General features: G+C 49.8%; 1 protein-coding gene across 3 annotated transcripts in view; it reads right to left on the minus strand.

Moving 5' to 3' along the window:
- Positions 1–12,846, minus strand: part of ANKDD1A (ankyrin repeat and death domain containing 1A) — a 64,830-nt gene extending 51,984 nt beyond the window's left edge. The window contains exons 1-2 of one of the 3 annotated variants that reach the window (XM_031668555.1): positions 10,854–12,846; positions 9,640–9,701 (exon numbers count right to left, since the gene is read on the minus strand). In XM_031668555.1, the coding sequence (XP_031524415.1) occupies positions 9,640–9,651 (12 nt within the window). In that variant the 5' untranslated portion in view covers positions 9,652–9,701; positions 10,854–12,846. Of the gene's footprint in view, positions 1–9,632; positions 9,702–10,759 lie in introns of all 3 variants that reach the window. The other 2 variants (XM_021940654.2, XM_031668554.1) reach the window with 2 other exon arrangements.
- Positions 12,847–13,125: the final 279 nt, after the last annotated feature.

Here is a 13,125-nt window from a genome sequence, read left to right on the forward strand (position 1 = left end):
GCTCCCAGATTGCTCCAAACTCAAAATGCCCCTTTCTTGAGGGTTCCCAGAACCCATGGTCAAGCCTTCCATGGTATCCCTGGCCTGGATGCAAGTAACTGTTTTGCAGCTGTCACCCCCTCCTCCAGCTCCCATTAAAGCACCCTCCCGACCCCAATCCCTGCCAGACTGTGAACTTTTTTATTTATTTATTTATTTTTGAGACAAGGTCTCACTGTGTCACCCAGGCTGGAATGCAGTACAGTGGCAAGATCATGGCTTATCACAGCCTTATCTCCAGGGCTCAAGCGATCCTCCCACCTCAGGCTCCCACGTAGCTGGAACCACAGGCATGTGCCAACACGCACAGCTAATTTTTTTTTTTTCCCCCCCCCAGAAATGAGGTTTCCCTATGTTGCCCAGGCTGGTCTTGAACTCCTGGGCTCAAACAATCCTCTCACCTCAGCCTCCCAAAGTGTTGGGGTTACAGGCGTGAGCCACAGCACCTGGCCAACTGTGAACTTTCCAAGGTAGATGTGGTAGCTAATTCATCCTTGTACTCATTCAAAACTACAACCTGATAAGACTTGGCAAAATTATACTAAAGTTTATCTTAAAACAACAACAACATTAAAAATAGACAGCAATGTTATAAAAACAAAGAGCAGTGGAGGGAAAGATGGGACCAGATATTGAAACAATTTGACAATGGCTATCAGAATTTTTTAAATGTACATACCTTTCATGCCAACAACTCCATTTCTAAGAATCTACACCATAGAAATAATTGCAGTAATTATAAAGATGCAAGGATGTCTACTGCGATCTGTTTCATAACTATAGCAAACAACTGGAAACAACCCAAGGGGCCATCAATAGGGGATGACAAAATAAATTTTGATGCATGATTATAAAATCATACAATGCAATGTTGAGCAGCTGTTAAAAAGAAATGAGTGGGTCTGTATTTGCTGAGGTAGGAAGAATCTCTAAGAGACAGCAACAGTCAGAACAGGAAGTACAGTATGAGTCCATTTCTTTTTTTTTTTTTTTTTTTTTTTTGAGACGGAGTCTCGCTCTGTCACCCAGGCTGGAGTGCAGTGGCGCGATCTCAGCTCACTGCAAGCTCCGCCTCCCGGCTTTACGCCATTCTCCTGCCTCAGCCTCCCAAGTAGCTGGGACTACAGGCGCCGTCACCTCACCTGGCTAGTTTTTTGTATTTTTGTAGAGACGGGGTTTCGCCGTGTTAGCCAGGATGGTCTCGATCTCCTGACCTCGTGATCCACCCGTCTCGGCCTCCCAAAGTGCTTGGATTACAGGCTTGAGCCACCACGCCCGGCCAAGTCCATTTCTTTAAAAACATTCCCCTGCCACTATTGTCACTTTTTCACTTTTTTTTTTTTTTTTTTTTTGAGCTGGAGTTCGCTCTTGTTGCCCAGGCTGGAGTGCAATGGCATGATCTCGACTCACCGCAACCTCCACCTCCCAGGTTCAAGCTATTCTCCTGCCTCAGTCTCCTAAGTACCTGGGATTATAGACATGTGCCAGCACACCCAGCTAATTTTGTATTTTTAGTAGAGATGGGTTTTCTCCATTTTGGTTAGGCTAGTCTCAAACTCCCGACCTCAAGTGATCCGCCTGCCTCGGCCTCCCAAAGTGCTGGAATTACATGTGTGAGCCACTGCACATGGCCTTTCTTTACATCTTTATCAGTCAAATTTCCCTTCCTGTCCCCAGATGACAATCTGGCAGATACTGTGCTTTACAATCATTTTAGGATATTAAAAGTCTGGTCCAGCTCAATTTAAAATTCCAAGCCCTTCAAATCTACAATATACGGCCAGACGCGGTGGCTCACACCTGTAATCTCAGCACTTTGGGAGGCCAAGGTGGGTGGATCACGAGGTCAGGAGTTCGAGACCAGCCTGGCCAACATGGTGAAACCCCATCTCTACTAAAAACACAAAAATTAGCTGGGCATAGTGGTGTGTGCCTGTACTCTCAGCTACTGGGGAGGCTGATGCAGGAGAATGGCTTGAACCCAGGAAGAGGAGGTTGCAGTGAGCCGAGATCGTACCACTGCTCTCCAGCCTGACAAAGCAAGACTCCATCTCAAAAAAAAACCCAAAAAACTTCAAAATACATACAGCACAGATATATATCATATTGTCATATTTTTCACCACAGCCCTCTGAAGTAGGTACTATGATTATCCTTCACATCTTACAGATGAGGAAATTGTGGTATAGACAGGTGATTTTCCCAAAGTCATACAGATAGTAAATGGCGAAGCCAGGTTCTCTCCCCTTAACCACTGTGTTATATCACCCTAGGCTCACAGGACCTCAAATGGGACTTTTCCTTGTCTCAGAATTTCAGCTGGCATACTGTATATCATTAGCTAAATATATGAGAATTCATTTAGCCATCACCCTAATGATAGACATAGAGATTATTTCCAGTCTTGTGCTATTATAAACAGTGCTACAATTAACTTTGTGTGTGTGTTTTTGTGCACCTGTACAACTATTTCAGTAGCTTAGATTCATAAGACTGCAATTGCTGGATCAATGGGTAAATTTAAATTTGAATAGGTGTTCCAGATATCTATTGCTATATAACTAACTATCTCAAAATTTAGTGCTCAAAAACAACCATTTTGGCCACGTATGGTGACTCAAGCCTGTAATCCCAGCACTTCAGGAAGCCAAGGCAGGCAGAACACGAGGTCAGGAGATCAAGACCATCCTGGCCAAGATGGTGAAACCCCATCTCTACTAAAAATACAAAAATTAGCTGGGTGTGGTGGTATACACCTGTAATCCCAGCTACTCAGAAGGCTGAGGCAGGAGAATCACTTGAACCAGGGAGCCGTAGGTCGCAGTAAGCGGAGATTGCACCACTGCACTCCAGCCTGGGCAACAGAGTGAGACTTGGTCTCAAAAAAAAAAACATTTTATATGGTTCATGATTTTGTGGGTCAGGGATTTGGGAAGGGCTCAGCCAGTGGTTCATCTGTGATTCTCTTCCAAGGTAGCTTCATCAATCACATCACTGGAGCCTCAGTGCTCCTTGACTGCTCTTTAAACATATGGTGTCATATCCTGTAGGGATTCCTCTCATGGTTTGGGCTTTTCACAGCATTGAACATCAGATAATGCAGGTCAGGTAACCAGGTAGTTGGCTTCCAAGAGGGACGATATAGAACCTGCTGGACAATCTAAGGGATACACTTGCAACTGGGACAGTATCACTTGCTGTATTTTATTGACCAGGGAATTCACGGTCCAACCCAAATTCAAGAAAAGGGGACATAGACCCCACCTCTCCATGGAAGGCACATCAGAGAACTTGTGACCACTTTCACTCTACCATAATAGTTATTTCCAAATTGCCCTCCAAAATAGTGGTCAATTTACATTCCCACCAACGATGCACTAGATTGTCTTTCCCCACACCCTCACCAACATCGTACATTGTAAAACACTTCAATTCATGCTGATCTAGCAGCTGAAAATGGTACTGTATTTCATTGCTATTTTTTCATGCATTTCTTTAATTATGAGTGAAGGTAAGTATCTTTTCATGTATTCGCTGTTCATTGAATTTTATTTTTTCTTGTGAGTTATCTGTCTATATATTTTACCCATTTTGAAATTTGGTCAGACTTTTTTATATTGACTTATAAAATGTACATATTAAAAAGAGTAGCCTTTTTTTTTTTTTTTTTTTTTGCGCGACAGGGTCTTGCTCTGTTGCCACGCTGGAGTGCAGTGGCACGATCTCGGCTCACCGTAACCTCTGCCTCCCGGGTTCAAGCAATTCCCCTGCCTCAGCCTCCTGAGTAGCTTTTATCTGATATTATGTTACAAATAGTTTTCCACAGTGTGTGGCCTTTTGACTTTGTTTTTTTGACAGTTTTCTCAATTTAGGTTTTAAATTTTTACAGGTTCAAATTATCAACCTTTTACTTTAAGATTTCTGGATTTTGTCTGGGCACAGTGGCCCACGCCTGTAATCGAAGCACTTTGGGAGGCCAAGGCAGATGGATCACGAGGTAAGGAGATCGAGACCATTCTGGCCAACATGGTGAAACCCCGTCTCTACTAAAAATACAAAATTTAGCTGGGTGTGGTGGCGCAAGCCTGTAATCCCAGCTACTCAGGAGGCTGAGGCACGAGAATCACTTAGACCCAGGAGGTGGATGTTGCAGTGAGTGGAGATCACACCACTGTACTCCAACCTGGCGACAGAGTGAGACTCCAGATTTTATGTAGTATGTTCCTGTTGTTTTTCAGAATTTTCCTGCTAGTCTCGAATGTTTATTTTTCCAGATTAAAATTAATATTATTTTCCAAGGCACCCTCCTCAAATTCTATTGTTTTTATTTAAATCACTTTCAGTTTATAGATCCATTAAAGAAAATGCACAACCTTACAATTGGAGTACAAGGCTGGGCCTTGCATTGTTTTGAGTCTTCACTCCCACAGGACATCGAGTCTTAGTGAGGGGATGATGGTGCCATCTCAGGAAGTCCCCAGCATTCCTGGGCACCTTTGAAGGAAGGAGCCCAAGAGTAAACCAAGGGCAGCCCTGGGGTCAGACAAGCCCCACAATGCTCTGTACCTGGGAACCCAAGGCCTTGTCAGGGAGACTCAGAACACAGCCCCCAACACTACAACTCCTGGACTTTCCATTGCAGGGTGAGTCCAGGACTCCTTGAAGAAAACATTCCTTAGAGGCCCAGGAAAGGCACCAGATGTGCCTTCAAAGAGCTAATTCATGTGGTAGGAGATTTCACATAGTGGTGCCTTGTTGGAGAGACCGAGCAGAGTGATGCATTTGCCAAGGAAAATCCTACCGGTCTCAAAGTCACAGCCTTGGAGCAGGGATCTGCTGTGGGAGCCACAGGAATGGCAGGCTGCTGTGGGCACAGCCCTGCAGGCTCTCCTTCCTTCCCAGCTGGGGCTCTGCTGGCTTCTCTCCAATCCTGGAACCCCAGTCTACAGCATCAACCCACTCCTTCCCCAGGCAGGGGCCCAGTTGGCCACCAAAGGCTTTTCCCAAAGTGCCCAGAGAGATTGAGTAGGAATTTGTTTATTCAACAATTATTGATTGTCAAAAATGTGCCAGTCAGTGTTCTAGATACTTGGGGTACAACAAAAAATAAAAGAGACTGAAATTCTTACCCTCCTGGAGCTAACAGACAATAAAAATAATCATAATAATATGTAAATGTTAGAAGAAAAGTGCCATGGGGAAGAAAAATAGGGCAAGGTAAGAGGACTTGGGAGTTGGGGATTGGGAGCAGTCACATTTCCCAAGAAAGCAACTGTGCTAGAGAACTTCCATTTGCCCTCCACATCCCCAGGAAAAGCTGACCTGAAGGACTGCATCCTGGCTCTGGCTGGATTCAGCCAATGAGCCTCGCAGGAGAGCTGAGACAGGCGGGGGAGGTGTTTATCCCACTGGCTCCCTCCTTGTGGGTCACAGCTCTGGTCAGGTGGCCCTCTCCCACAGTTCTGTCCTTCCTTCCACCAACCATGTCTTTCCCTCCTCCTCGCCCTTCTGCCAGGCCTGGGAGTAGCAAAGATGCCCCATGCTACTAGACCTGGGCACTGCACTCTCCCTTAGGGATTCCTTACAGCCTGTCCACACCTTTGAAAATAGTCCTGAAATAATGCTAATTTGAGTGCTGAAAAATACAGTGATATTTGAGCAGGCTGGAAGGCAGTAAGGTGGTATGCCATGCATATGTATAAGAGAAGAGTGTTGAGGGCAGAGGGAACTGCCAGTGCAAAGGCCTGGAGGTGGGAGGGTGTGCCTGAGCTATTTGAAGAAAAGCAAGAAAGCTAGAGTGGCTGATGCAGAGTGAGGAATGGGGAGAGGAGTAGGAAATAGTATCTAAGAGGTATGTTTTGGGAGGTGGGGGCTTGGCATTTGCTCTTGGTGAAGTTGGGATGGATGAGGGCGCACTGGAAGGCTTTGAACCCAGAAGTGATATGATCTTTAACACTATCACTCTGGCTGCAGTGTTGAGGACAGACTATGGGTCAAGGGTAGAAGCAGGAAGGCTGGTAAGGGGGAGGCTCAAAAGACAGTGGAAAGGAACCAGAAGAGGCTGGTGCTGTGGAGCTGGAGCCAACAGGATTGACTGAGGACTTGAGGTGTAGGGGAGAAGAGCAAGGGTGGCTTCAAGTCTTCCCTGCATCTGCCCAGCCTGGCCCTCACATCCTGTCCCTCTGGGTGCTATGTGTACACGTGTCGAGTCCCTGGGGCTGTGCACTGCAGGCCCATCTCCTCTGGCTGGCCTAGAAGTCTGCCAGCTTCTGCCAAGAGGAGTCTTTGACCAAATCACAGTTTTCTCTACTTGGGCTCATCTGCCTGAGATCACTGGTAGGAGTGGGGAAGTGGATTCACCCCCTGGGGTGCAGGGAAAGGAGGCTATGCCTACTCCCCAGAGGCAGTGCAGTAAATTAGGACTGTTCCCATATCAGTGAGATATTTTCTGGGGCACTCCCAGACCTATGTCCTTCAGCCCAGATCCCGTGAGTCAGACAGACCTGAATGTGACCAGCTTCCTCCTCCACCGCTCCCTTGGCTGGCTTCCTTTCAGGCTCCAGCCTTCTGTAGGGGCAGCTAAGGCCACAAGTGAAGGGCCTGCTCGGGGGTAGCCCACGCCCCTTCCTCAAGGCCCTCAGCAGCCCTTGCCCCTCCTATTGGATGTGTTCTTTCAGAATCCCAGTTTGAAGGGCCTCCTCCCATGGCATCCTGTGTGGGGCTGGACTCTCACTGCTCCACAACCTGAATTCAGGCTTCTAGCTCCTTCCAGGACAGCTGGGCCTGGCCTCCACTGAGAAAACAGGACCACACCACAGAGCAGTCTCCCCCAGCTGACTCCGTGCTGAGCTCTCCACTGGCCTGTCCTCTCGGGTCTGCTGGGGCCGTCCAATGCAGAGGGCTCGTTATAAGAGTGGGCTCTGGGGTACAAGTTCTGCCACTCCTTCACTTGCATCTGACCTTGGCCAGTCACCTATCTTCTTCAAGCCTCTCCTTCTGACACTGCAGTGTTCCTTACACATTGGAGGCCCTCATAAATGCTTTCTGAATAAGTCTGCATGCAATATGCTTAACGCAGTGCCTGACCCAGAGAATGTGCTCAGTAAAAGTCAACTATTTAAATTATCCCATTTACAGATGAAGAAACCGAGACTCAGAAATGTAACTTGTCCAAGGCCTCGGGGCTGGGAAATGGTGGAGCCAGGTTCCCCTGTGCCCTGATCCATCAGTCCACCTCCCCCTGCATACTCCCCATTCTTCTCTGCCTCTGTGAGGCCAGCACAGGTATGTCAGCCTCAGAGGGATGAATGAAGAAGACAGAAACTTACACTCTGAGAACCCCTGGGGAGACAGGAGGCTCCTATCATCATGGGAGATACAAAGATGAATTAAACAGTTTCAGCCACTCAAAGGGCTGCCAGTCTGGAACTGGGAGCCACGGCGCTGGGAACAGAGTCTATCCCTACACAGAGGACCCAGCAAGCCTCAAGGGAGGGGCAGCATCTGGATTCCCAGTACACAATTGGCTCGTTGAATCAAAAAGTTCACAAGAGCCGGGCACGGTGGCTCAAGCCTGTAATCCTAGCACTTTGGGAGGCCGAGGCGGGTGGATCACGAGGTCAGGAGATCGAGACTATCCTGGCTAACATGGTGAAACCCCGTCTCTACTAAAAATACAAAAAACTAGCCGGGTGTGGTGGTGGGCGCCTGTAGTCCCAGCTGCTTGGGAGGCTGAGGTGGGAGAATGGCGTGAACCCGGGAGGCGGAGCTTGCAGTGAGCCAAGATCACACCACTGCACTCCAGCCTGGGAGACACAGCGAGACTCTGTCTCAAAAAAAAAAAAAAAAAAAAAAAAAAGTTCACAAGAAATAGTGGGCACACAATATGAATTTTAAAAGACAAGTCCAGTTTGCAAATATTTTGTCCCATTGTTTTATAACAGAGTATGAAGTGCCCCCAAAGAATCCATTCTTGTGGCACCTAAATGACCTCTCAGAGCCAGGTGGATCACAAAAATCTATGTTAAGGCCGGGTGCAGTGGCTCACGCCTGTAACTCCAGCAATTGGTTTTTTTTTTTTTTTTTCGGAGACGGAGTCTCGCCTACCCAGGCTGGAGTGCAGTGGCCGATCTCGCTCAATGCTCCACCTCCGCTTACTGGCCCTCCTGCCTCAGCCTCCCGAAAGTAGCTGGGACTACAGGCTCACCACCTCGCCAAGCTTTCGGTATTTTAGTAGACGGGCTCACTGTGTTAGTTGGGATGTAGTGCCCGCATCTCCCGACCTCCTCGATCCACTCGCCTCGCCTCCCAAAGTGCTGGGATTACAGGCTTGAGCCACCGCTACCGGCCAATCCCAGCACTTTGGGAGGCCCAGCTGCATGGATCAATGCAGGTCAGGGAGATCGAGACCACCCTGGCTAACACCAGGAAACCCCGTCAGTGTTTCCAAAAATACAAAAAAATTAGCCGGGTGTGGTGGCTGGGCCTTGCAGTCCCAGCTACTGGAGGCTGAGGCAGGAGAATGGCGTGAACCCAGGAGGCGGAGCTTGCAGTGAGCCGAGATTGCGCCACTGCACTCCAGTCTGGGTGACAGTGCGAGACTCTGTCCCCCCCTCCCAAAAAAAAAAAAAAAAAAAATCTATGTTATACCAAACATCCTAAGCTTGACTTGGGGAAAGAGGATCCCCATTATGCTAGACACACAGATGCCAGCTGCCCCCAGCCTCAGCCTCATGGACATGGCACGTCCACACAGACTAATGTCAGCCAAGACAAAGGGTTACCCACTCTTGGGCTACTAGATTACTTGGTGACTTGAGTTAGTGCTCCCCTCCCCTTTACAGCAATGATCCTAACACCAGTGCTGGGCACTGTAAGGTCTGGAGGGGCCTCTGGTATCCCTGGAGAAAAGAGACTCTGCTTTTGCATGCTTCTTGTCAGCATGAGAGGCAAGGCCTGGTCTAAGTGACACCAAGGTTGCAGCCAGGACGTCTCTGACAGGGCTGCTGTCCTCAGATGTGAAGGCTTTGCTTCTCAGCCTCTTGCTACAGACCTCCCTCTCACATTAACTCCTGCCAGGACTTTTGGTTTCGGTTTCTGAGAGCAGAAATAAGTTCTACCCTCCCCCTCCTCCTACCCTACTTCCTTCACCCTTCTTTCTCCCACCCTGGTAGGAAATCCATCCCCCTCCTCCCTACCCCCAGTCCCCACCCCCAGTCCCAGTCTGAGAGGGACAAAGAAGAAGAAGAGAGGGATAGAGAAGGGAGGGAGAAAGGGAGCTGCCAGAGACCTCACTCCATCTTCAGGGCTGAGTGATCACTCACAAATCTGCAAATTGTGCCCTGTGCAACTCTAGAGTACCCTCAAGTCACCAAAATTTGCATATTTATTGGCACACTTTTCAGACAGATCGCAGTAAAGTGTCTTCAGAAGGAATAGTCTGAAGCTCTGGAGTGGGATTAAAGGGCTGAATGCCTTTCCGCTCTGATCTCCTAGAAGCCCCAAAGCACCCCCAGTACTTGAGCTGTAACCCACTTATCCCTCTTTGCTCAACTTCCCAGCTGGGCTAGAACCCCAGCTCAAAAGAGGCTCACCAGTCACCTCTAGGTCCATTTGTGGGGCCCCAAGCAAGTCTCTTCCTTTCTAGGCCTCAGTTTCCCCATCTGTAATATGTAAAGAGAACAAAATCTATATTTAACAGCTGAGTCTGTGCAGAGGGTGCTTGGAGGCAGACGATTACATTTGGGTTGCAGTCTCAGGGTCCTTCTGAAGGAAGGAGGTTGTTGGTTGTTCCCTTGACTGACAGCAGGGCTCAGAGAGGATTCTTTTGTTGAAGAATATCAAGAGGGACTGTGTGACCTGGGGCGGCTCCTCTAACCTCTCTAAACCTGTTACCTCCCCCATGAAATGGAGGTGGTAATATTCACCTTGCAGGTGGCTGTGACGACTGAAGGGAGTACTGTATGCAAAAGTGCTGGCGTGGAGGAGGCGGCAGAGGAGGGTGGCGGCGGGGCACGGCAGCCACTGCCTGAGCTCAGGCTCCAGGGCAGGAAACCCACCTGAAATCCGCTCGCCTCCCGCGGTGGGCTCCCTCCCCTCTTTCTGCAGGGCCACACCTCTGGGAGGATGCCCAGGGCCTGCAAAGCGCTGAGGGAACCCCAAGGAGCCCACACCCCTTAGCCTGTCATGCCAGGCCCTCCCCTACCTACGCCCCCCGGCCACTCCCCACCCAGCCCCCCAACCTGCTCGACACCCCCAAACAAGCCATGCACACTTCCCTGCCTTTGCCCAGGCTGCGTCCTTTCCGGGTCACATGCCCTTCCCTCTCTCCCTCCTCAAGACAGCTAAATCCTGCTCATTGTTTAGGGCCCAGCTCAAATGTCACCTTCTGAGGGAAACCTTTCCCTGCCCTTCCAGTAAAGAAAATACTCATTCTTCCTGTTGCCTCCCTCAGTCCCGCACTCAGTCCCATCAGGAGTGCAGCGAGACTCCAGTCCGCCACATCCCCTCGCGGAGCCCCCGGTGCCTTATGTAGAAAATGGAGGTAAATCGTCCCTACTTGGGGGCAGGACGAGTTCAATGGGACACGTCGGGCATCTAAACACAGCATGGGGCGCACACTAGAGACCGGCGAGTCCAGCCAGTCAGCCCCACTGAGAGGGAAGCACGCGCCAGGCCCCCTTTCCAGCCTCCTCTAGTTCCTCCCGGAGGAGCAGCTCACAGCTCATTGGAAGATCAACCAGGATTGACAGGTTCCCAGCCCAGTGGCTGGCTGGAGCAAGTGGTCGGCCCCTTCCCCTCTCTGGGGCCTCTACCTGCGGAAGGCAGGGCCGGGGGCCTGGTCTCCACACTCTGCCTGTGTCGGTCTGTGGGGCCGACCGCCCCACTGATGACTCAGGTCTCCTCCCCGCCCTTCCCCTTCAGGAAGAGGCCCTGTCATAATCGCAGTTGTACTACATAAAAATAGCTTCGTTTCACAGCGACATGAGCACAGCCTTTTCCACTGAAGGAAGAGGAAGGCAGTTTCCCCCTACGCATCCCCCGGGTCCCTCTTCAAAAGCGGATCCTCTGGGGTGGGGTCTTCACACTTCTCAGCAATAGCCTCATCAGCGGCTTCCTCCCCGGCTTAGGCGCTGAAGGCTTTTTTTACTGCTTTGCGACCAGCTTCTCACCTTTTCTCATTTGGCCTTCGCGTCAGAGATGCCAGGCAGCTGAGGTTGCTGTACCCACTGTGCAGGTGTGGAAACCCAGGCCAGGAGAGGGGAGGTGACTGATCTGAGGTCACACAGCAAGCTCGCGAGAGCCGAGTTGGGGGTCCCTGACTCCTTCACCGAGTTCCTTCCGCGCCAGCATCGGCCTCCTCCTAGGAAAGTACTGTGGCCACAGCCAGGGCAGCAAGAAAAAGGAGAGGCGAGGAAGGTTGAACGGAGCACAGATGTGAGGGGCAAGACGTTCATGCAACAAACATTCGTCTGGCCGGGTGAGGTGGCTCAGCGCTGTAATCCCAGCATTTTGGGAGACCAAGGCGCCAGATCACCTGAGGTCAGGAGTTCGAGACCAGCCTGGCCAACATGGTGAAACCCCATCTCTACTAAAAATACAAAACAAATTAGCCGGGCGTGGTGGTGCACGCCTGTAATCCCAGCTACTTGGGATTGGAGCCCAATGACAAATGGTTTCCCTGTCAGTCAGGCCTGCTGGACCGAGAGCAGCCTCTCCAGGCCTGAGACTGATGAGTCTCAGCCATGAGGCCCAGCCTAGGGTGTGGTGGCCCTTGCTTCCCATTGAATCCCTGCAGTGAAGTCACTGAAGAGACACCTGCCTGGTCTTGTGGTCTCTGCTCTTCCCCCTCAAATCCACCCTCTGTTATCAAAATGTAAGGCAGGTCAGAGGGCACAAGCTGGAAGCCTCCAAATAGGTATCTCATGGCACTAGAAAGAAAGGCACACTGTGTTCCCACCTGGGTGCCTGAATGCATAGGAGTACGGGCAGGTGTGCACATGGTTGTGTACAAACTTCGGGTGTGTGTATCTTAGTCTGTTTTCTGTTATTTGTAACAGAATACCTGAAACTGGGTAATTTATAAAGAAAAGGAATTCTTTCTTACAGTGGTGGAGGCTGAGAAGTCCAAGGCTGAAGGGCCGCACCCTGTGAGGTCTTTCTTGGTGATGGGGACTCTGCAGAGTCCTGAGGCCCTGCAGGGCATCACATGATGAGGGGGTTGAGCATGTTAGCTCACATCTCTCTTCCTCTTATTATAAAGCCACCAGTCCCATTCCCGTGATAACCCATTAATCCATGAACCCATTAATCCATTAATCCATGAATGAATGAATCTGTTCATGAGGGCAGAGTCCTCTGGCCCAATCACCTCTTGAAGGTCCCGATTTTCACTACTGCCATATTGGGGATTAAGTTTCAACATGAGTTTCAGAGGGGACAGATCTTTAAACCTTAACTGTGTGTGTGTGTGTGTGTGTGTGTGTGTGTGTGTGTATAGCTGCTGTGGTTGTCAATTCAGAGTGAAAAAGCTCTCACTTCCTGTTAAGAATCAATTAGAGCATTTTTTATAGAAGCTCTAGCTCTCCCTGTGAGGATCACAGGAGCCTGGGAGGAGAGGTGGGAAGGCAGAGCGGGAAGAATGTCTTTCCTGAGCAGTGTTGGGAGCAAGGTCAGGACTGCACATCCGAGACTCCAAGTTCATGTCCCACTGTGCTGTCAAATGAACTTCTAAAGGTCTTTTTTATTTTTGAGACAGAATCTTGCTCTGTCACCCAGGCTGAAGTGCAGTGGCATGATCTTGGCTCACTGCAACCTCCGGGTTCAAGCAATTCTCCTGCCTCAACCTCCTAAGTAGCTGGAATTACAGGCACCTGCCACCATACCTGGCTAATTTTTTTTTTTTTTTTGAGACGGAGTCTCGATCTGTCACCCAGGCTGGAGTGCAGTGGCCAGATCTCAGCTCACTGCAAGCTCCGCCTCCCGGGTTTATGCCATTCTCCTGCCTCAGCCTCCCGAGTAGCTGGGACTACAGGCGCCCGCCACCTCGCCCGGCTAGTTTTTTCTATTTTTTAGTAGAGACGGGGT

The sequence above is a fragment of the Papio anubis genome, chromosome 7, assembly GCF_008728515.1.
Source record: "Papio anubis isolate 15944 chromosome 7, Panubis1.0, whole genome shotgun sequence".
Lineage (NCBI taxonomy): Eukaryota > Metazoa > Chordata > Mammalia > Primates > Cercopithecidae > Papio > Papio anubis.